This window comes from Protopterus annectens, chromosome 1.part1 (assembly GCF_019279795.1).
Source record: "Protopterus annectens isolate FY-2018-M chromosome 1.part1, PAN1.0, whole genome shotgun sequence".
Lineage (NCBI taxonomy): Eukaryota > Metazoa > Chordata > Ceratodontiformes > Protopteridae > Protopterus > Protopterus annectens.
Genome location: NC_056726.1, coordinates 429,926,492 through 429,951,835, shown reverse-complemented (window position 1 = coordinate 429,951,835; position 25,344 = coordinate 429,926,492). Strand labels below are relative to the sequence as shown.

The 25,344-nt window shown below is 43.9% G+C and overlaps 1 protein-coding gene across 1 annotated transcript in view; it reads right to left on the bottom strand.

Moving 5' to 3' along the window:
- Positions 1–1,676: 1,676 nt before the first annotated feature.
- The window catches only part of TOB2 (transducer of ERBB2, 2), a 159,665-nt gene continuing 135,997 nt past the window's right edge, over positions 1,677–25,344 (bottom strand). The window contains exon 2 of the mRNA XM_044075724.1: positions 1,677–7,735. Within this exon, the coding sequence (XP_043931659.1) occupies positions 6,760–7,677 (918 nt within the window). The 5' untranslated portion in view covers positions 7,678–7,735 and the 3' untranslated portion in view covers positions 1,677–6,759. The remainder of the gene's footprint in view (positions 7,736–25,344) is intronic.

Sequence of the window (25,344 nt, the reverse complement as noted above, 5' to 3'; positions counted from 1 at the left end):
AGAATTCTTCTGGTGGGGAAGCAGCTGGGATGGATTCTTCAGCATCAGAGTCTTCAAAATTGGAGAAAGGAGCCTCTGGCTGATCAGTTATGTCTGATTCATCGGCAGACTCAGAGGACACTGGCTCAGGGGGCTCTGCCCTAGGTCTCTTCTCTGGGGGCTGAGAGGCCCTGTCAGGGTGAGATTGAGATCCTCTAATTAATGAAATTAAATCTTCTGCCAGAGTAAGCATTTGAGAACTAGAGGAGGGCCTGGTTGTAGGGGTTTAACAGGCACTGTTTTAGTAGTCTTTGCTGCTTTAGCCCTGGCGAAGGCCTTAATGGACATGGCTGCTGGAGGCCTAGCAGCACCACGTGCTGGGGTAGAGACATCCAAGGGAATGGTGTCTAATAAGTCAGTGGCAACCACCATAGTGGATAAAATTTCTGAGGCCGTTTCAAGAGTGGTAGCAGGGGCCTCAGTTGTAGAGATAGATTCAGCTGTACTTTGATCAGTTTTCTCGGTTTCGGCCGAAACAGAGACACTCGCGGTTTGCTTTACCATGGTTTCGGCCGAAACCGCGGACCGCGAGTGTCGGTCTTTATCTTTGCGTTTTTTGGCAGATTGGGCAGTCGGAGGATCCGACGGCATAATGTACGCAAAATCAGAACCGAAAAACTGTTCAGCAAACTCCGACCGACGCCTAAGCGTTCGTCGGTTGAAAGAAGCACAGGCCGAACAGGCTGCTACGTCGTGGGCTGGGCCTAAACAAGGCAGACAATAAGAGTGGAAATCTTTATGAGGTATTTGTTTCCCACAGGTTAAACAATTATTAACTTTTTCTGACATCGGCTGAGGCAAGAAAGAGTCCCCAACGGGGTACTTAGCTTTAGAAGTCTTCGAAGTAGTATTCGGTAGAAGTAATCTCTGGATCCGACCGACCGGCACTTGCCAACAGCTTCTGCTTCGGGCGCCACGCGGCAAGAAAGACTGAGGAAAATGGCGTCGGCTGATGCCTTTATACCCGAAGACCAACAGAGATGACGTCGGGTGAAGTGCGACATCAGCCGAAGCTGGACCCGGACTTTGGAATCCGGCCGACTGAAGGGCTGCCTGACGACAGGACAACCCAGTTGTTATGACTGCAGATGCATCCATGAAGGACATCTGGACTGGAACACTTGTCAGACCCCAATTTCCAGAACTCTGCAATCTGGGGATTAAGAGGACAGGACCTGCAACTTGCAGAAGTACCATGTGCCAAAGCAACCCAATGTCTGTGGCATCAGTTTTGTAAATTAGTTCCTGCAAAAGAGCTTTCTTCCACATAGATTAAGACACAGAGCCCAAAACTAGATCAATACTGCAAATTCAAAATACGCAATATCAAACTGTACAATGTATGCGGCATACTGCTGCCAATGTCTTACGCCACATTACTGCATTGTATGTGCATTTTAAAAACTTCTGGCAGCTCTGTCTAGCTGTCTTAACTCAATCTGCTCTTTAGGTAAATTACTCAAAATCAGAATAATGCAAAACTACAACTGTGTAGTGTATGTGGCAGACTGTTTCTCCACAGTCCTACTCAGAAAGTAGGGCTCACCACAGTTTAGTCCAAGCAGCTACCATACCATTATTTCAATCCCCATTTAAAAAACAAGGTACAAAAATAAAAAATACCAAGACAACAGGTATATTGTATCATGCTTTTAATACAAACTTAAAAAAATTTGGAACAGTAGAAACTGTACAGTTTTGATCAATCTTCAAACCAAGCACAACTTGCCATCAAAATATTGCACAACGTTCCAATACAAAAACTCTGGAGATCCTCCTTCAGTAAATAAGAGATCCAGATCAATCAAAAATATACCTCTCTTTCAGTAACATTTACAATTCCTTTTTCATCAAGTTTTAAACATTCTCTGTACAAGATTATACACTGGTCAATAACTCTAGGGGGTTTTTGATTTTTTTGAAAAAATAACTCTTACGAAAATTCTGAAAAGAAATTACAATAATGTATGTTAGAAATATATATATACATATATATTTATATACCTCTTACATTTTACAAATGTAGCAAATTATCTACACAAACAGAAAAACCCCCAAACTAAAACTTAACCAGGTAGGTTAGTGCCAATTTAAAAAAACAAAAGAATTATCAAGCAGTGTCAAATGTCTATGAAAAGAAACGCACTTAATACAACACATTCTACAGAACACTCGGTGAAGCAATACCCTACGCTGCCACCTCCTACTTTGTTTTGCAAGTGCTTATGGTTAAATAAGGATTACAGTTACTGGGAACCTTTTAGGTTGTCATTACATACAACAGAAGACAAGCACCAAACAAATATTAGTGATCTACTTTTCCCAGCAAGATGTACCTGCAGCTAAGCATTTTATGCCATTTCCCCGCTAGAGAATAAACTCAAATACTGGCAATTTAGATTAAAACAGTTAAGTTTACTTTCCCCCCACTACAAAATGTTGAGGGCATTTTCTATTATCCAATGCCATTGCAGCAAGCTTATAAATAGACCTCCCAGGTTTCAGGCAAAGCAGACATCTACCTTAACATCTCACCCAGAACTCAAATGTTTTACATAAAAAAATGGAAGCTGCTCATTTTCACCATCTGTTCCACATACCATCTAACCTCCTTGCTGAAACCCAGTTACTGCACTGCCACGATTCACATTTGCTTACACGTGCAAGTTCAAGTTACCAATTGGCAAAGTCAGTGCCATCACCCCTATCACTTGAAAACAGTGTGTTTGAGCTACAGTTCAGACAGGAAACTTCACTAAAAAACACAAATAGGATGTTTTACTAGCAAGTGAAATCAAGGTGATCACAAAGTGCAAGCATAAGGTAAAAACATGCCTAGAATAAGTTGGCATGATTCCAAACTTTACAACTCAACCAACTATTACTAAATGCTTTTAAAAGTTCAAAAGTAAATGTGATCACAATTTTTTAACCACATTATCAACCACCATGTAACAGTGCTTCATTTCAATCCCATACTTACAATGCACTTTTAATGACTGCCATTAAATTACAACAGACTTGTCACCTACTTATAGCATTTTCAAACTATGAAGTTTCAGGACAGTTTTACTGAAACTCCTGCCCCAAACACTTCATGATTTTGGTCTCCCACATTCTAGTACTTCTGAATCAACTCCAACAGAAAATGTCTGCAACTGAATTCTTCCCTAATGCAAACAGTACAATCCCGTTCATAAGCACACACTGCATTTTTTGGTTTTTACTACCAAATTTGCAGAAGCAATGTTTTCACTGTTAAATACTATACTCTTCTACTATTGGTTAACTGGGGTGCTACTAATGCACAGCAATGTTTCTGATGGGCAACAATATGCATTTGTATAAAATGCATACACAATCTGTAAACTACTTGCCAAATCACATTCCCCAATTTTTGGGGGATCATTAACAGCTACAGACTCACATTTTTTTCTCTTTTCAAATTTCTGATAAAGATTAATGGGATCAGACAAACAAGGGAAGTCTTGGCCATGTTGCATTTCTGCTTGCTTCCAAAATACCTGAAATAGTTGACACTGTTCTCATTTCTCCACAACATTCACCTTCTACCAGTTTACACACACACACACACACACACACACACACACACACACACACACACACACACACACACACACACACACACACACACACACCTTCACCTCAAACCTTCTTGAGCCATGCTGTGTGAATGAAGTATGCTATTTTCAGATGTTTTTTTTCATTTAACAGTGAAAATATAGCCAACTAGATCAAATGCACCTGCGTGGCACTTAAATGTAAGAAAAGTTTAGTAGCTTAGTAAGACAGTGCACAAAGAAATATTTATAGTCACCCTGCAAGTCATTTTGGTTGTTAAAACTGTTACCATTCAATAACTGGACTGTATTTACTGGCTTGTATTGTTAGACATTCTTCTTCAAAAATATACATGGTTTGTATTAATATCAAGTGTTTGGTTTCTGCCAAGATCAGCTGACATATACAGTGGATACAGAATGTGCAAAATAAAATCGGTTGCATACTGCATACAATTACTGCAGATGTTAGTTTCCAACATCAGTTTTTTTCAGTAATGCCTTCTGTATCATATTAAGTGACACACACACACACACACACACACACACACACACACACACACACACACACACACACACACACACACACACACACACACACACACACACACACACACACACACACACACACACACTCCAAAATAGCAGTACTTCAATTTTGTATCCAGTATTAATCAAAAACCTGGCAGTACTAGTGAAGTTTTCACTATCAGGGCTGATCAGGATCATACACGTCAGATGCACTAAACAAAATAATGGAGTTTAAATAAAACCATGTGCAGCTACAAAGAGTATAGCTTTTTCTTGCATTCTTAAATGCTAGTAATTCAAATCCTCTGCTGACAGAGGAACATCAACATATGAAACAGAAGGCACTTAAGAACATGTTGCATGCATAAGAAAAGCAAACCAGTATTGTACAAGCTGTTCAAGAGACTCAGGTTGCACTAATAAGCATCTTCAACAGACCAAAAGGTTCAGAAAATAACAGCCAAGTGTTTATCATAAACTCTTGTATGTTAAGATTGACATTTTATGAGAATCCTCCAAACAAGAGGCGTCTCAGAGCAAAATAAAAAACGTTGCTTCTCATATGGCACAATTGCTGTGCAAATCACAAATTAAAGGGAACAAAAACAGAACACGGACATAGCAAATCAGAGTTCAGGAACTCAGTGTTCAAACCTTAGTAAATTCCAGGTAAAGTGGTCCACTTTTGGCTCATTTCTGCTACTCAATGCAGCAGTTGCAAAAGTGGCAAACACTTTACTGCAGCACATCCTGAATGCAATGAATTGCAGTGATGTGTACAGATCAAACACTCCCAAGTGCATCATGCTTCTCTGTATGCTGTTAATTGCAGTTTTATTAGGCAAAATGTTACTAAAATGTTAATACAATGCATACACAATATAAAATTTAAATTACAATATTCTGTAAAAAAAAAAAAAAAAAAAAAAAAAAAATTGCAACCGTAAAACTGAGACAAAAAAGGAGTTGCTGAAAACAGAACATCTCTGTTCTGACAAACAGCTTGCAGGCCACGGGTTTAAGCACAGTTTTAAAACAATTGTGTTAACCTGCATTCTTGACAATTTTAATGAATTTGCAAGGAGCAAGAGAATGTGTGCAAACAGTCAAATGTGCCAGCAACTACAGTAGTGGTGGCCGCTATTTCATGCCCTTTCAGCCATTGTTAAGTTTTATAGCAGTTTTTCTTGAACACTGCTTACATCCATCCCTACAAACATTAGTTAACTCAGGCTCCAAAGACAGACACAATGAGATAAATTGAATTTTGGTCAATAAAGTGCAGGCCCCTATGCTCTTATTAAAACAAAGCAGCTTTTATACTGTACCAAACAAAAATAAATATTTTTCTGCAATAAAAATGGGAGAAACCCTGAGAACTTGAATTAAAAAAATTGAATGATGACAAAACTGGTATACATTTCATACAAAAAAGAGGGCACAATGTGACATTCAAGTAACAGGGCACAATGTGACATTCAAGTAACCAAACTTTCATTTTGGAAAGGAAAAGCTGGAAGGGGGTGGCTTCTGGGAGAACCAACAAAGTGCAATACTGCAGCTCTAAAAGCTATTAGAATCAGCAAGGGCTTTCCCAAGCCTCCTTGCAACAAGTTTCAGCACTGGCACTCAGTGCCAGGAGGAGAACACTTCAAGAGTCAATGCCTGAAATGATCAGCTCCCCCAGATAGAAAGGATAAGAAAACCCAAAACAAGATACCATAGACTTGAGAGCATGGGGGAGCTCCCCCAGATCCTAAATACTATCTAGATACCTTCTGAAAGTCACTTTGACACAAGTACTGCAAAAGTACTCCAGAATTAAACAGTAACAATTCTGCACAGACCCTTTTAAGATCTCTATACAGAAAAATAAATCTACGGCCCCAGAAATAACCCAACACTACCAAGTAATTTAGGAAGCCTCCTCATCTACTGCACTTTGAGTCGCGTTTTCAATACAAGTCAAACGCTGGCATACAGCCAGGAGCCCCCAAAGTGATGTAATTCAAACGTGTGCCCTAGGATATTCCTAAACTAGTAACCAAAATAAAGTCAACTTGCTATATATATATATATATATATATATATATATATATATATTTACATATATTTATATATATACAGCAGCGCTCAGCTGTCCACAATTAAACTTGCAACTCTATTGGATAATCAGAAGATTTGTAACGTTTAATGCAGAGTGAAGGAGCTACTGCTTTCCATCAGCTCATTGCAGTATACAACTGCCAGCCTGCATGTCTTCAAATATAAACTGGTGCCGTTTCAAAAATCCAAATAAAGATACAATGCAAGATTGTTTATTAACATGTTATAAAAGTCTACAAAGTTTTGATGGGAACACTTATCAGACTCATACAAATTTTTTTAATGTTTTGGGCTTCCATATATGGACAAAATTAAACAAATAAAAAGGTTTTGATTTAGGGCACACGTTGGCTTCTTAGAGCAATGAAAGGCAGCTGTCAGTCCAATCCCCCCACCCCACCCAATCCAAAGGAAGTGCTTCACCAGCATTCTACAGAAATGTGAAAGACTGCTTGTTTTCATTTTCCAGTAGCTGCAGGCCTTAAATGGTTGGCAAACACTGTCAGTTGGCCAGTACAACAGTCGGAAATGGCTGGCTGGGATACTGCATACTGTTAAAATTGAAATTCAACCCTTCCATGAATGGTGTTTTCTCCACAAACAGGCTGCTGCTGCTGAAGACTTGAGGCATATCAAATGTACTGCTAAGCTGAGCTGGACCAGATAAATTTTGGTTCTCATTTTCATAGAACAATCCTGGAGAGCCACTGTAAACAAACTCCTTTGCATTAGGTGACAGCTGAGATGCTGGCATCTGGTTTCCTGTGAAGTTCAGTGAATGCAGAGACAAGGAAAGCCCTTTGTGCTTCATCAAGTTGTTGGTAGGGGATTTAACTATACGCTGGCCACCTTTTTTCATCTTAGTGGAACCAAACTTTGTGGCAGCAAAGCTGGCAGTGGTAAATGTAAGAGACTGAGAAGATCGGGGTATGAATGTAGGGCTCGGTGACTGACCAAAGCATGGAGATGGAGAATTTGACAAGGAGTTATTCTGGCTACCGATAGGAACAAACACTCGAGCCTCTGGGTTAAAGCTGCTTTTGATCTCTCTATCCAGTTCTGCATTTTCAACATCATCCATATACAAAACTTTAATAGGCCCCTTCTCTCCTATCTGGTAGGATACCTCAAAAGGATCTATCCACACACTCAGTTCTGGTGGAACATTGGCTCTTACATCATCAGTGTCCAATCCACTTCTTTTGGCAGCTTCCTCAACAATTGGATCAACTATTTCTCCAATATGGATACATCTATAGCCAGATCCTTTCAGAGGTCTGTCTGGATACCAGTGGCCTTCATATTTTTGTTTTAGCAGCTTCTCTAATTCTTCGCCAAACAGATCTGCTCGTCTTCTAGGCAGCTTATTGTACAAGTATGAGATAATAAAATTCAAGGCAACCTTGATCTCCAGATGCATACTCCTCAGTAGCAGGCGAGATGGCAGTCTACAGAAGTGCACTCAGAACAAGGTTAATCTGCAAGAATGAAAAACAACAGTAAACACTGTGTGTGGGGGGGAAACAAATCATACTAAAGACAGAGTAAATAACTGCAAGACATACATTTTGAGACAGAAAGCTCTTTACAACTAATGTAGTACTGCTAATTACCCATTCACTAAAGCAGCTTATGTCGGTCAGAAAGGGCAAGTGTATTTGTGGTTGCCAAATCCTGCATAAAGATGTGAGTGCGTGCATGAGTGAAGCACATCAGGCAGTGCCCTATCTGCCTTCCCTTTACTCAAAAAAAAAAAAAAAAAAAAAACAGTCAGGTCTAAGGGAATTGGAGTGAGGTGCAGTTCTGATAGATTCTCTAGTAGTCCCCTTCTGAGGCTCCTATTGCTCAGGATGTTTACACCAGTCAGGTGGTCTGCTGGAACTTCCAACCTGCTGGAAAGGGAGAAAATAGAAGTTATGTCCTTACCATACGTTCCATGTGGAGTGTTCATCTCGCCTTTGTTCTTACACCTGGGTTCGGAGCCGATCCTCGGCTCCGTGTCGGCCGCTTGGCAAAGCTCTGCATCGAGAAGAAGCTCGAGACCAACCTATCTCCCACAATTCCCCTCTGCCCTTACCTCAGATCTAGTTTGCAAACAAACCAGAACCCAACGGGAGTGAACATACATGCTAAGGCATAGCTGAAAAACAGCCGTAACAACTGAGAGAAACAGAAGCGGGAGAACCAAACCAGACACCTAAACTGGACGTTCTTCCTAAGGGTGGGAGGGTGGGAATTAAGAACAAAGGCGAGATGAACACTCCACATGGAACGTTATGGTAAGGACATAACTTCTATATGTGAGAGTGTTTAATCTCGCCGTTTGTTCTTACACCTGGGTAGCGTCCCTAGCTCCGTGATCCTGAGAAACTCACGGAAGAACGTTCCTGAGCACAGTGGAACCAAAGGTTGCCCTGTCCCTGGAAACCCTATCCACTTTGTAATGAGTAATGAATGTATGTGGTTTAGACCAAGTGGCAGCCGCACAAATAGTGTCCAATGGTAGGCAGGCCGCATGAGTCAGGGATGTAGATATTGATCTAGTAGAATGTCCTTTGGGCTTGACAGGTAAGTTCTGCTCAGAAGCAGTATAAAGAAAAATAATACAATCAGATAGCCATTTGGAAAGGGTTCGTTTCGTAACTGCCATGCCCTTTCTGCTGTCCGCAAAGGCTAAAGAGCTGATCTGTTTTTCTGTGATCCTTTGTTCTATCCAAGTAAAACCCAAGTTGTCTATGAACATCCAACTTGTGTAACATATATTCCAACTTATTGGAATGGTTCTTGAAAAATGTGGGGAGCTCAATGGACTGATTAATGTTATTGACGGAGCAAACTTTGGGAAGAAAGGATGGATTAGTGCGAAGAGATACCCTATCAGGGTGAAAGATCAAATATGGGTGTTTAACGGAAAAAGCTTGAAGTTCCGATACCCGTCTGGCTGATGTGACAGCTACCAGAAAGAGGGTTTTCCATGACAAAAACTTCAAAGAACAGGAAGAGGCTGGTTCAAAGGGTGGTAGCATTAGCTGTGATAATAGAAGGTTCAAATTCCATGGTGATGTAGGAACCCTGACTGGTGGCCTGATATGGAAAGACCCTTTTAGAAAGGCCTTACAAAATCTATGAGCCATAATAGGCGCCCCATTTTCTCCCACATGAAAGTTTGAAATGGCAGCCAATTGAACCCTCAAGTGGCAGGAGAAGCTCCTTGGTGAAATAGTACGGATAGAAACTCCAAGACTCTGTTCAGTGGGGCTATTACGGGATCCAAATGTTGTGTAGTTGCCCAGTGTACAAAACGCTTCCACTTACTAGTGTGAATTTTTGTAGTGGAAGCCTTATGAGAAGCCACTAGAATATTTTGAACCGCAGGGGAAAGAAGATCTGACCTGGCTAAGAAGGGAAGCGGAGCAGCCAAGCTGCTAGTCTGAGGGAGAGAAGCGACGGGTGGGGAGCCCCTGACGAGTGGGTCAGTAGATCCGGCTCCGGGTCCAGGTTCCAGGGTTCCCGAATTTGGTGTGCTTGAAGAAAAAGAAACCCAAATTTGACGAGGCCAGAATGGGGCAATGAGGATTATTGTCCTCTCCAGGTTGTTGGCTTTCTGTAGAAATTTTGCAATCAGAGGTATAGGAGGGAAGGCGTACAGGAGGCCCGGGGGCCAATCGTGAATCAGAGCGTCCCTGGGGACTTCCCCTGGAGGGGGTAATAGGGCAAAGTAGCTTCTGCATTTGGCGTTCATTGGAGACGCAAACAGATCGCAGCAAGGCTGGCCCCACTTGCGAAATATCTTGTCCGCAATTGTTCGTTTGAGGGACCACTCGTGAGGTAACAGGATGGCTCTGCTCAACCTGTCCGCTATGACGTTGGATAACCCTGGGATATGCGTTGCTATCAGAAAGCGACCCGTGGACTCTGCCCATTGCCAAATTCTCATGGCCTCTCTGCATAGTTGATAAGACTTGGTTCCCCCTTGTTTATGTACCAGACTACGGACATGTTGTCCGACTGAACTGCAATGGTCCCTAGAGGTAGAAGGGGAGAAAAGTGTTGCAACGCTAGAAACACTGCCCTCATCTCTAGAACACTGATGTGCAGATTGTACTCCAATTTGGTCCATTCGCCTTGGACTGTCTGTCCCTGAAAGATGCCCCCCCACCCTATCAGGGAAGCGTCCGTGGTCACAAATGGTCGGCCGCCGGAGAGATTGCAAGTCTGAAGCCACCAAGACAGGTGCGATTTGCAGATGTTCGTGATGTGAATTTCGTGTGTCAGGGGTAACTGTTGGAACGACCATTGTGCAAATAGCAGCCATTGAAGAACTCTCATGGTGCAGTCTTCCCAAGGGTATCGCAATGAGGGAAGCTGCCATGAGACCCAAAACTTTCAGAACCAGTTTTGCTGGGGATTTTTTGGACAACAGGAGAAGAGATATATGATTTTGTAGAGAGGCTATTCTTTCTGGAGGAAGCCTTAGAATTAAGCAACGCGTATCCAATTCTGCTCCTATGAATGAGATATGCTGTGATGGCTGTAATACAGATTTTTCGAAATTTACGGAAATTCCGAGATGAACACAGAGTTCTAGTGTGTAATCCCTGGCCTGAATCAGTCGACGCTCGGTGGTGGCAGTAAGGAGCCAGTCGTCCAGATACGGAAACACCTGGAATCCTAGGCGTCTCAAGTGAGACGCTACCACTGCCATACATTTGGTGAAAACCCTGGGGGCTGAGGTCAGACCAAAGGGCAGGGCTCGAAACTGAAAGTGACCGGCTCCCAGCCAGAAGCGCAAGTGATCCCTGGACGCCCTGGCCATTTTGATGTGGTAGTACGCGTCCTTTAGATCTACTGAGCACATCCAGTCGTCCTTCTGTAAGAATGGAAGGATCGATTGAAGCGTGACCATCCGGAACTTTTCTTTCTTGACGATGGTATTGAGTTTGCTTAGGTCCAGAATTGGCCTCCAGTCCCCTGTCTTTTGGAACTAAAAAGAACCTTGAGTAAGTTCCGAATCCTCTTTGGTCCGTCGGGACTGGTTGGATGACTTTTCTTGCAGCTTTGAAATTTCTATAGCTGCAGGGTCTCGCAGATGGGGCGGTACATCTGGGAGTCTTTTCTGCGGAAAAGGGGGTAATAGGAACGGAATTCTGTAACCTCTGGTAACAATGCTTTTTACCCAATTGTCTGATGTAAGACTTTGCCAGGCGTGAGGGTATAAAGCTAAGCGACCCCCGACTGCCTCCAGAGCAGGACAATCGGGCCTCCTCTCAGGAGTGCTGGAAAGGTTTCCCGGGGAGTGTATTCCCTGTCACCTTGGTTTTGCGGACCCCCTCTGCCGCCAGGGCGACGTCTTCCACCTCTGCCCCCCCCTCTGCCTCTAGAGGGGGCATCACCCTGTGTGCCTGGGAAAGAGCCTTGGGGTTTTCAAAACCACATTTTTCCACCACGTTGCCCTTTGGGGTACGGTCTGGATGGGGTGGAAAAACGGACTCCGACAGCAGACAGAGTCTTTCCCTCTTGCTCACACCGGGTAAGGGTCTCCTTTACTTTTGGGCCAAAGAGAGTGGCACCGTCAAATGGGGCGTTAGTAAAGGAAGACTTGAAGGCTTCCGCAAAGGAACATAAGCGCATCCAGGATTGTCTACGAAGAGCAATCGCTGAAGCCGCAGCCCTACTCGATCCTTCGGCTGCATATGAAATGAGCCTCATGGACGAGTTCACAATAGATGTAAGGGTATTGAGTTGTGCTGTAACTTTCTCTGAGACAGCAACATCTGTAGCACCCTGGAGGGTATCTCCCAACTCTTTGATTAGATCCCTCTGTAACCGTGTGAAATGGGTCAAATAGTTCAGCGATCGCATGGAAAAAGCCGCTGAACTAAAAATGCGCTTCCCATACCTGTCCATAGTCCTAGAATCTCTGTTAGGCGGATGGACAGATGAGGAAGATTCAGGCATCTCCTTTTTAGTGGCCGCTGCCACCACCATAGCGTCCACTGGAACTCCTTTTGTGAGACAAGCCTTGTCTTGAGGGGCAGTAATATATTTATTAGGCTCTCTAGGGACTGGCTCCACTGTGTCAGGTGTCTCCCACGCCCTTCGAGCAATCAGTTCCATCAACTCATCGAAGGGCGGAGTGACCCAGGAGGAGGAAGGGTGAGCACCGAATGCCTTCAGCAAGACTGACTCATCCTCAGAAGGGGGTAGGGCTTGCCAATCACCTCTCTGTTTTAGGATCTCCAGGATGTCAGAAAAGGAGACATCCTCCGAGGGTGATTTCGGGGACCCTTCTGACTCATCTAAGTCAGTGTCCGATGTCAAGGATTCTTGTGGAGAATCCAAGTGTCTCCTCTTACACAACCTTTTCCTCGGAACTTCCTCGGGGGGGGCATCCGATGAAGCCTCCGAGGAAGAGGGGGCTCCCTCTGGGGGCGGCTGAGACACCGGTGCTCGACGCTTTGACGTAGCCGTGGGTGCAGAGGAGGATAACGGACCCTTATGGGAAGGAGAAGCTGTTTCTGCTGAAGTGGTTGTCTGAGTCGACAACACCTTCCTCATGAGGTCGAAGGCCCCCGGGTCCCGAGTCGAGGAATCCCTCGGATCCGAAGAAAGCGGAGGGATCCCAGAGACTGGGACCGAGGGCATCGACCCAGAGGACGGAGCAGAGTCTATCCGAGCCGAAGCACCGAGAGGGAGAGTCGGAACCGAAACATCGGTCAGACTCTCTGTCCCCGAACCAAGGATGGATCGTCGGCTCCGCGATTCCGGTAATGGGTCCGTCTGAGTCGAGGTGAACGGTGCCAACCGAGAGGACGGTTCCGGCACCAAGGGCTCCACGATAATCAGATCAGCCTCTCCCGGCTCCGAAGACTGAACAGGTCTCGGAGGAGGAACAGATGGAGATAAGGGAAGGCCTTCGAGTCTCGACACCAACTGGGAAGAGACTGAGATGAGTTTGGACAAGGCCGTATTCTCCATTAATTTCTGTACCACGCGGTCTACATCGGCGTCGGAGAGGGGCCTAGAAGAACGCATCGAAGGAATCGAAGACGGAGCCGACCTCAAGAGCACAGGAGGGGGAAGCTCCGTCACCGTTTCCAAGACTCGAGGCTCAGTAACAGACAAAAGTTCAACACTCTGCCCCGAGGTCTGTGGAACCGGTGAGCGAACTTTAAATGAAGAGCTCGGAGCCGATGACATGGGCTCTGACGTCTTCGATTCCTTCGAGGATTCAGAGGTCTGGTCAGATGCATCCAGAGCCTCTTGGAATGCAGGCTTCAAAAGGCCTCTATCCATGAGTTTCCTGCGCCTATCTGTCATGACCCTTCCACTGAAAGAATGACAAATGGAGCAGTCTTCTTGCAGATGGAGAGGGCCAAGACAGTAGACGCAGGAACTATGGTTGTCTGTGACAGACATTTTCTGTCCACATTGGCACCGTTTGAAGCCTGACTTAGCTTTCTCAGACATAACAATAAAAGTCAAATCCAGTAAGACTATACAGCACACAGTCTTGAACAGACAGTAACAGCCAACAATAATGTCAAAGCCAGTAAATTCAGTCAAATCCGGTAGTTTGTCAAATCCAGTAGTAGTTTTATAACTTATATAAGTTCTATAAGTCTTATAAGTTTAGAGGGTGGGGTAGGCCCCGAGGGAACTAACTTATTATATATATATAAAAAAATATATACGTACTCGAAGAAAGCCCTCGACTCACTACACACACACACACACACACACACACACACACACACACACACACACACACACACACACACACACACAAAACTTAAAGGTAAACTAGAAGAACAATTATCTAAAAATGTTAGATAAAAGTAATCTTATCTGTCAGGTGGTCCGAGCTCATCAAAAATGATGCGAACGTTGCAGCGGCAAACTAGATCTGGGGTAAAGGCAGAGGGGAATTGTGGGAGATAGGTTGGTCTCGAGCTTCTTCTCGATGCAGAGCTTTGCCAAGCGGCCGACACGGAGCCGAGGATCGGCTCCGAACCCAGGTGTAAGAACAAACGGCGAGATTGAACACTCTCACATTGCCCATTATCCTGAGGGTGAGGGAGGAACACATTAGGTACTGGAAAAGATCATGTTTGCAAGTCACTAAATGGAAAAGCTGAACAAAATGCCACCTTGTTTTAATAAGCTCAATACAACAGGAAAAGCAATACAAAACCAGATGCTCAGTAGAGACTGGACTTCAGCAGCAGACAAAACATTGACCACTGGTGGTTCTTTTCAATGCTTGGTTCTTCAGCAAATACTTGAGAAGGTGAGACCAACCAACACACAATACCTGAAGCCATGCAACAGCAAAAGGTCCCGTAGGCCTTTGTTATGTTGAGTGTGTTGCCATTATCATAGGGATGGAAGGTGACCGAGTAATCTTAGAAAGCTATATTCAAACATAAACCATTGCATCTCCTTAGTACACAAAGTACTTAACACTTACTGCGGTTACAATTAACATACATTTATCAGACCCTGAAGAATTACAGCACGAGACAAGACAGGTGTTTCTAGATACAATGTAAATAAAGGGGGTGCAAAAAAGAAGGGACAAGGTTATGTATAGAACTGTTAAAAAAAAAAAAAAAAACGCAATCTTGGCATTGATACAATGTTAGTAAACTCTATACAACAATGTAAGAGAGACAACTATAAAGAATTTTGAGATGGGCAGTTGGAGAATAAGGATACAGCAATTAATGCACAACAGAAAAAGCTGTATATTAAACCAAAAATGAAGTCACAGCAACAGAACAGATAAGTTAAAAAACGTACATGAAGGGGATCTTTAGAGAGAAATCCACATAAATGGTACTGCAATGAAATGTATATATACTTTTCATGTAAACTTGCAGCCCATTGGTACAAGAAACAAAAAAGAACACAGGTGATCACTGTACTGGTACAACTAACATAAAAATGAAGGCAAAAAAATGTCACTTGTACAGACTGGATAAAAGCAGAACATCCTGTAATTTTCAGAAAATGTGACTAATATTACAAGAAAGTAGAGTGAAGATTAAAAAAAAATAAGTCTGAAGCATAACACACAGATGCTAAAATATTATAGCAGAAAAAAAACAGGATACAGCTGCGATAGAAAAGAAATTAAGGAAACAATGACTTGTTTCAAATACATCAGTATTGCCATCTGAAAATAGGCGCAACTTTTAAGAAAATGGAAACGTACACGAAGAAAATGGATATCTAGAATGACTAACAATGACATTAAAAAAAAGGAGTACTGAAAAGTATTTTTATCACAACTACTTGGAGAGAAGTGAAAGGCTTGTATTTGGTAGATCTGTGCAGATGTAATTTGGAAAGTAAGTTTCTACTTATAGGGTTTTCCTACCTGTGTAGTGACACACTGCCAGTAAAATTACTCAAAAGTACCATCCAGAGTAAAGTCTAATGCCTGTCTTTACAGGACAACTTCTATACTGACAAAAGGTAGAGCAAGACTGAACCTAGCCCTGGTACATGCCATGTTCAACTACTCCATGAGAAAAGTACAGTTTTGTACCTACCATAAATGTAGATGTTCGAAGATCCACATTGCTGAAGTCCTTACACTTGGGCAGTCCGCTGTCCTCGGTTGGCCCGAATATCAAAGTATAAGGCTGACGTCGGTCAAGGCGCATTTGACTGACATCAGAACGTCAGGGTACAAATGCGCATGACCGACGTCATATCCTCAGTCTTTTCTTGCCCCAGATGTCAGAAGACCCTAAAAAGAAAGGTCAAAACCAAAAGACAGCAAACAACCAACCAACCACCCTTGCACTAATAATCTGTACAATACATACAATATACACCATATTGACAACCCAACCCACACAACCGCCTCTAACCACAGAGGGGAAGGAGGGAGGGTAAATTGGACTGCAGCAATGTGGATCTTCGAACATCTACATTTATGGTAGGTACAAAACTGTACTATGTTCTTCATCTCACATTGCTGCAGTCCTTACACTTGGGTAGAATCCCAAAGCAGAGGTAAGGGAGGATGGCAAAACTATAAAGAAGCAGGAGCTGCCAAAATGCCCTGCAAAATAGCAGTGGCAAAACCAGCCCTAGATTTAGAGTAAAGTGGAAGGTGATAATGCCTAGAGAAGGTATGCACTGAACTCCAAGTAGCTGCCTCCAAAATATCCTTAGTTGCCACCCCCCTTAAAAAAGCTGTCAAGTGGCAGTAGCCCTAGTGGAATGAGGCCTAATCCCAGCTGGAATCTCCTTGCCATGATGGGAATAACAGAAAGCAATGCAAAACCCAATCCACTTAGAAATAGTTTGTTTTGACACAGGCTTGCCCTGAGAACTCAAAGCGAAAGAAACAAATAACTGCTGAGACTGCCTGAACCCTTTAGTTCTGTCCAAATAATATCGCAACTGCCTGTGTACATCTAAAGTGTGCAAAATCTTTTCCCCTTTATTTTGGGGATTTGCATAAAAAGTAGGCAAATGAACAGTTTGGTTTAAAGCCACACTAGAAACCACTTTAGGCATAAAGGAAGGATTAGTATGAAAGATACCCTATCCTTATGGAAAATTAAGAAAGGCTCAACCGCCATAAGGGCCTGCAATTCAGAAACCCTTCTTGCAGAGGTAATGGCCAACAAAAAAGCAGTCTTCCATGATAAATATTTCAATTCGGTAGTAGCTGCAGGCTCAAAAGGTTGTAGAGTGAGTTTCTCCAACACAAAATTGAGATCCCAAGCAGGAGTAGGAGCTCTACGTGGGGGTCTTATATTCTTTGCCCCTCTAAGAAATTGCTTGAACAAAGGATGAGAAAACAATGGTGGGTTACATAGTGAGCCGAAATTGCTGCAGCATGAACCTTAATAGAAGAGAAGGACAAACCTTTGTCCAGTAACTCAGTAAGATATTGAAGAGCCACACTTAAATTAGGCTCAGAAACATCAAAATCCTTTGCTGCACTCCAAAATAAAAATCTCTTCCATTTATCTGCGTACACTTTCCTTGACTAGACCTTCTAGCTTCCAAAATAACATTCAGAACTTGCTGTGGAAGTTGAGACCCACTATGGTTCAAAACAGAATATGCCAGGCTGTTAGGTGAAGAGAGTGAAGCTTGACATTGAGCAAATGACTGTCCTCCTGAGACAACAGGTGTGGAATCGAAGGCAAAGGCCATGGAGGCTCCCGTACCAGACTTCTCAGCAATGGGTACCAATGCTGTCGAGGCCAATCTGGAGCTATCAAAATCATCCTTGGCTTGTCCTGTCTGGCCTTTAGTAGTACCTTTGGGAGGAGAGGCAGAGGTGGAAAGGCATACACATGAAGATTGCTCCAATTGAAAGAAAGAGCATCCATTTTCCAAGCTGTGGGATGAAACCTTTTCGTGCAAAACTGTGGCAGCTGGTGGTTTAGTGGAGAAGCGAACAGATCTATGTCTGGAGTTCCCCAGGACACTGTCAATTTCTGAAATACATGAGGATCCAATTTCAACTCGTGGGGATCCATAATTCATCTGCTCAACACATCTGCTAAGGAGTTCTGTGCTCCTGGCAGAAACCTTGCCTGAAGATTTAGCTGTAAACTGAGAGCAGTCTCCCACAAAATCATTGCTTGCCTGCATAGAGGATAAGAATGTGTTCCCCCTTGCTTGTTGATGTACCACATGACAGTTGTGTTGTCTGTTAGAATCAACACCTGCCCTGGAAGAAGTAAATCCTTGAAAGCTATTAATGCAAACTGGACTGCTAACATCTCCTTCAAGTTGATATGTAGATGTTGTAGTCTGGCAGGCCACTTGTCTTGTATCCACTTTCCATTCAGATGAGCTCCCCAAGCTTTGTCTGAGGCATCTGTCGTTAGAATCTGACTCGCCTCTGGCCGGGTCACAGAGAGTCCCTTGTTTAGGTGACATTCCTGAGCCCACCACAACAATTCCTTTTGAATGCAAGGTATTATTTGAATGACAGTGTCCAGATCCTGGCAGTGCTGTGTCCATACATTTTTGAGATACCATTGCAGCTTCCTCATATGCAGTTTGGCATTGGGAAGCACCAGAATACAAGATGCCATGAACCCCAAGGCTTGAAGGACTGTCCTTGCAGTCAGCCTGGACTGATGAGACAAATGATGAAAGTAAAGGGAAAGATTCTTTTGTTTGTCCGGGGTCAAAAAGGCCATCTGGGATGCTGTATTCAGTCTCACACCCAGAAAGCACATGTCCTGAGAGGGTACTAGACTGGACTTTATTTCGTTCACAGAATACCCCAGGCATCTTAGCACTGCTATCACATATTCCAAATGATGAAGAAGCTCGTCCCTTCCTTGAGCCAGAATCAGGCAATCGTCCGAATAAGGATAGATCTGTATTCCTTTTAGCCTGAGGAAAGCTATCACTGGAGCCAGAACTTTCGTGAACACTCTGGGCGCAGTAGATAAGCCAAAGGGCAATGCAAAGAACTGATAATGAGAAGTCCCAGCCCGAAAACGCAGATACTTCCTGCAACTCAGTCTGATAGGAACATGAAGGTAAGCCTCCTTGAGATCCAAAGTTACCATCCAATGATCTTTGCCCAGCAGAGGGAAAAGCTGTTGTAACATCAACATTTTGAACTTGGGAATGTCCAGATAAGTGTTGAGGATAGATAAATCCAAAATTGGTCTCCACGTGTTCCCTTTCTTTGGTACTAGGAACAGGCGAGAATAAAATCCTAGGCCCACTTCTGGCATAGGGACCGGCTGTATGGCCCCTATTTGAAGTAACAGAGAAATTTGTTTGTGAGCCTCTATTCTTTGCTGAGGAGGAACGTCTGGCATGCCTTTGAAAGGAGGCAAGGTATGGAAATAAAACCTGTAACTGTGGTGTATGATATCCAATACCCATCTGTCTTGGGTAATTAAACTCCAATTTTCCTTGAAAAGTGCCAACCTTCCTCCCAAAGGTGCTGCCAGACGAGAAGGCTCTGGCAGCTGAAAAGGTAGGTCATTGGGTCTGTTTACGAAAGGACTGACCCCTGCCCTCACCCGAAGACTGTGCAGGTGAACTCCCTGTTCTAGGCCTGAAAGAGCCCTGAGCTCTGCCCCTACCACGTCTAGATCTACCCCTAGACTGGGAATCATAAGAAGGATACGTCCACCCCTTGGTAGGCCAATTTCTACTAAACTTGGAGGCTGAACCTGCAAAAAATCTTTAACAGTCTGCATAGACTTAGCCTTGTCTTCCATTTTCTTTAAGACTGCCTCAACAGGAGAACCAAACAACACATCAGATTGTAAAGGAGCATCCAAAATCCTTGTCTTAACATGGTCAGATAAATTCTGATCCCTCAGCCAGGCGTGCCTGCGAAGAACTGACCCAGTGGCAGCCACCCTAGACGAGGCCTGTACAGCATCAAAACCACATTGCAAAGAATGCTTACCCACCTGTTCAGAAACATGTACTAAACCTTGTAACTCTTTACACTCAATACCTTCCGCCAGAGCATCTACCTTAGACTTCAACTGAGAAAGAAGATAGTTTTGGTATTTCAACATGTGAAACTGGCAATTCAAAGCCCTCATAGCTAGGGTGGAAGAAGTATAAACTTTCTTTCCCCATCTATCCAAAGCCCTGGCCTCTTTATCTGGAGGAACCGGATTTTTGACAACAGAAGCCTTAACACCCTTAGGCCCCTGACTAACAGTTTCTGGGTCTGCCCTAGGACTCTTAAAAAGATACTTATGAGCTTCAGGCACCCTGTAATACCTATCCGGTTTAACAGGAGCAGGAGGCAAAGAATCAGGATTAAGAGAAGCCTCTGCAAACACATCTTCCACAACATCCAGAACAGGAGGTATAGCCAAAGGCCTATGCTGGGGTAAAAGCAAAAATTCCCTAAGCCTTTTCCTGGAATCAGAGAAGTCCTGACCTTCCCACTTAAAATGCTCCCTCATGGAATGAAGAGTCTCTGAAAAAGAAAAATCCTCAGGAGGAGAAGCAGAAGGAGAAGAATCATCCACATCAGAATCAGAATAAGGAGAATACTCCTGCAAGTCTTCAGCCGAAGACTCTGAAACATCCGAAGCCTGCTCAAAACTCCCTAGCTCAGGTTCCACCCTAGGTCTCTTATCAGGAGGGGGAAAAGAACCTCTAATCAAAGTAATCAAATCTTCTGCCATTTTAAGCATATGCTTCTTGGGCACAGATCCTGAAGAACTAGGGGTGACACCAACTGAAGCTACACCTGGCCTGCCTCTGGGAGAAGCCTTGGAAACAGAAGGAGAGGGCCTAACCACCCTAGGAAGGGAGGGGAGTACAGTAACCTGAGAAGCCCCTTCAGCCTGACCTGCCTCCTGAGAGGCCACATCCTGCAATAACAAAGTCTCTCCCTGGGACTCCAGAGAAACCTCCGGCGGAACCACCGGCTCCACAGACACCTCTAAAGAACCGGCGTCTGCACGGACGGCTCTTCTAGCCTAGGCTTAGCTGCTTTGTCCTTGCGCTTCTTGAAGAAGTGGGCCGGAGCATCCGACGGCATTTTATAATTGCACCGCTTCCCGAAGACTAACCTGGCACAATCTAACCTTCTCTTAATAGTGCGCTTATTGAATCTAGCACAAGTGCGACACCCAACCACGTCGTGCTCAGGCCCTAAACAAGGAATACACAAAGTATGATAATCTCTATGCGGTATCTGTTTCCCACAAGAAATACAGTTATTCACTTTTTCTGACATCCGGTAAACCACTGAGGCAAGAAAAAACTAAAATATTCCCCAACGGGGTACTTGGCCAACTTTGACTCGGTCTGAAACTCCAAATTCGAAAAATTTCAGAACGCCGAACGGCACTTGCAACGCTGCTTCTGCATCGGACCATGCGGCAAAAAAGACTGAGGATATGACGTCGGTCATGCGCATTTGTACCCTGACGTTCTGATGTCAGTCAAATGCGCCTTAACCGACGTCAGCCTTATACTTTGATATTCGGGCCGACCGAGGACAGCGGACTGCCCAAGTGTAAGGACTGCAGCAATGTGAGATGAAGAACATCTTCTAAAAGTGAACTACTGAAACACGCGAAGACAAAAGCAATATGGCAATAAAGATAATTTCCTTATGCAATTCACTACATTACTATGGGAGGTAATCTTACGGCTTCATTTTACCCCATTTTAAACTGCCTCAGTAACATTCCTCTTGATGGCACTTTTGCTCAGATTTTTTGTGATAAAAAGGTCAGATCCAAAGTTGAAATGGGTATAAATCCGGCTTACAAAGCTGCAGTCAACCTCCTCCTCAGTAACAAGTACACTCATGAAAATTTTCAAGTAACAGAAAGACTATACTGACTCAATATACCATGGCCTAATAAAGCACTATGCAGTGTAAGCCAAATCTCGGATGCTCACTTTTAGCTGCAAGTGGCAAAGATGCCTTGCAGAAGACTGCAACACTGTTGCAGTGGCGACACTAGGGTTCACCAAAATATCTAGCAAAAAATAATGGTCAAGATAGTGTGCCAGAGTTTCAGCCACTGACTGAATGCTGTCGATCTGTGTAGCTGAATAAGCAAGACTGTAAAAACCACTCCAACACCATAAATTCACTCTTCAATACAAAACACACAAAAAACGGAGAAAACAAAACAAGGAGGGGGAGCCGATGTCATCCTGGACATACCGTAATGGTACGGAATATTTTAGTGTGTGTGGCTGTTCCCAAACAGCAGCTATCACAGCACTGAAAGCCACAGAAGAAATTCACTGGAAAATGAACCCTCATGCATCTCTGAGCTGACCTGCCTTCATGATAAATACCTTCCTGATAACATGAACCTCCTTCTGACTGACATACAGCTCTGAGGAAGGACTACATCCCCTGAAACATCAAGAGGTCTAAAGGGTTCTACAACCGGAGCTCACAGTACCGGTGTGGGTGAAGGGATTAGAAATGGCCTGCTAAACACATTGTGGCTCAACTTGCCCACCACTTGAGATTCTTGACAGAGGACACATCCAGTGACCTTGAGCAGAGCCACATAAAGCAGTTTGAGTGCCAAAAGCTTTGGAGCTTTCTTGTCTCAGGAAGGAAGACTAAAGCCTCGAAAGAAAAAAAAAAAGCTAGAAAAAGAAAAGCAATAAAACATGCGCAACTATATACACAAGGCTATGTACATCCACACCCTGGTAATACAGCAAAAACAAAACGAGGATGACGGGAGAGAACAGCTACTGCAAGTGATCTATAAGAAAGAAAGTACAGTTTTGTACCTACCATAAATGTAGATGTCCGATAGGTATGCATCTGCAGTCATTACATATGGGTTGTCCTGCCTCAGGCAGCCCTTCGGTCGGCTGGATTCCAAAGTCTGGGTCCGGCGTCGGCTGAAGTCGCCCCCTCCCCGACGTCAGAGCGCCTGGGGTATAAAAGCGTCAGCCGACACCATCTTCCTCAGTTTTTCTTGCCCCAGATGCCAGGTGCCCTCTAAGGAAGGCTAAATTTGGAGAAATGCAATAAATTCCAAACATGCACTAAAATATATATACATATATAAAAACAAAATACACCATAATAGATATCCCCAGCTAGCTATGAGAGGGGAATGTACCCAAGAAATACCACAGAGGGGAAGGAGGGAGGGTAAACCTGACTGCAGATGCATACCTATCGGACATCTACATTTATGGTAGGTACAAAACTGTACTATGTCCTTCAAGGATGCATCTGCAGTCATCACATATGGGTAGAATACCATAGCCAATCTGGGGGTGGAGGATCTATGTAAAGGATGGTGTAGCTAAAATGCCCTGCAGGACTGCCGTAGCAAAGCCTGCTCTAGATCTGGAATATAAAGGTAAGTTGTAATGCTTGGAAAATGTATGCACGGAGCTCTGTGTAGCAGCTTCTAAAATGTCCTTGGTAGCCACCCCTCTTAAGAAGGCTGTGGAGGTGGCTGTGGCTCTGGTCGAATGAGGTCTAATGTTAGCTGGCACAGTTTTTCCATGAAAGGAGTAACAGAAACGAATGCAATTCCCTATCCATTTTGAAATGGTCTGTTTTGAAATTGCTTTTCCTTGTGCACCAGCAGCATATGCTACAAACAACTGGTCAGTTTTTCTGCAATTTTTAGTTCTGTCCAAGTAGTAGCGCAACTGTCTGTGTATGTCCAGGGTGTGCAGAAGCTTTTCCCCTTTGTTTTGTGGATTTGGAAAGAAGGTAGGCAGGTGAATAGCTTGGTTTAATGAGACTCTAGATACCACCTTTGGCATAAATGAAGGATTGGTTCTCAATGAAACTCTGTCTTGATGAAAAATAAGAAATGACTGTACTGCCACGAGGGCCTGTAACTCAGATACTCTTCTTGCTGAGGTTATGGCCAGAAGGAAGGCAGTATTCCAAGAGAGGAACTGTATTTCTGCAGATGCTGCTGGTTCAAAGGGAGGCAGTGTTAGTTTTTCCAACATGAAGTTAAGGTCCCAAGTAGGCAGTGGTGGTTTCCTTGGAGGATTGATATTTTTAATTCCTCTTAGAAACTGTCTTAGCAGAGGATGAGAGAAGACAGGTGGATCAGTATCGTACTCTGCTGAAATTGCTGAAGCATGAATTTTAATGGAAGAGTAAGACCGGCCATTGTGGAGCATTTCTGCCAAATATTCCAGGATATGTGCCATGTTCATAACTGTTGCATCTAGGCCCTTTGAGGTGCTCCAGGTGTGAAATCTTTCCCATTTTGCAGAGTATGCCTTTCTTGTGGAAGGCCTGCGAGCTTCCATGATGATATCCTTCACTCTCTTGGATAGCTTATCCTGGTGATGAGTCAAGGTATTTTCCAGGCAGCTAGTTGTAATGTTTTCAGGTTGGAATGCAGAGTTTTGTAAATGTGCTGTGTCAGGAGAAGCGGCCATTGTGGCAGAAGCCATGGTTTTGTCTGTGACATGCTCTTTAGCAATGGGTACCAGTGCTGTCTTGGCCAGTCCGGAGCTATCAGAATCACTCTTGGCTGCTCTGCCCTGATCTTCAGTAAGACCTTGGTCATTAATGGAAGAGGTGGGAATGCATACACTGTTAGAGTTCTCCAGCTGAAGGAGAGAGCGTCCACTTTCCATGCTTGTGGGTGGTATGTCCTTGAGCAGAAATTCTCCAGCTGATGATTGTGTGGGGAGGCAAAGAGGTCTATGTCCGGTCTCCCCCATGATTGTGTTATCTGATTGGAAGATGTCTGGGTGCAGCATCCATTCGTGTGCATCCATGATGTTTCTGCTTAAGCTGTCCGCCAGTATATTGTCCCTTCCTGGTACAAACTGGGATTGCAAGTTGTATATTGAGAGTCAAAGAAAGTTCCCATAGATTCATTGCCAGTCTGCAAAGAGGGTAGGAATGGGTGCCTCCCTGCTTCTTTATGTACCACATAACTGTAGTGTTGTCTGTCCTTATTAGCAGGTGGCCTTGATGTAGAAATAACTTGAAGGCCTCGATTGCATGCATCACTGCCAGCATTTCCTTTTGGTTTATGTGCATGCGTAGCTCTTTTTGTGACCATAGCCCTTGAATGCATCTTCCCTCCATGTGCGCCCCCCATTAGTGGTCTGAAGTGTCCGTTGTAATGGTTTGGCTGGCTATTGGTTTGCTGAAGGGCAAACCCCTGCTTGACTGGCTTGCTTGAGCCCACCACAGAAATTCCCTTTGAAGGCATGGGAATGAGTGGCATCAAGGTTTCCAAGCTGTGACTGTGCTGAGTCCATAAACTCCTTGGGTACCATTGGAGTTTCCTCATATGTAGCCTTGCTTGAGGAATCAGAAGAATGCAAGAAGCCATGTAACCCAGGGCCTGCAGGATTTTCCTTGCAGTCAGTTGAGTTTGTCTTGACAGGTTTTTGAAGTAATCCGGTAGTTGGTTTTGTTTTTCTTCTGTGGGGAAAGCCATTTGGGTGGTTGTGTCTAGATCCGCACCCAGAAAAGTTATTCTTTGGGATGGTACCAGTCTTGACTTGTGAATGTTGACTGTATATCCCAAGGCCTGAAGAAGATAGATGGCATAATTCAAGTGTTTTACCAAAATTTGTTTGCTGTCCGCTTGTATAAGGCAGTCGTCCAGAATGGGTA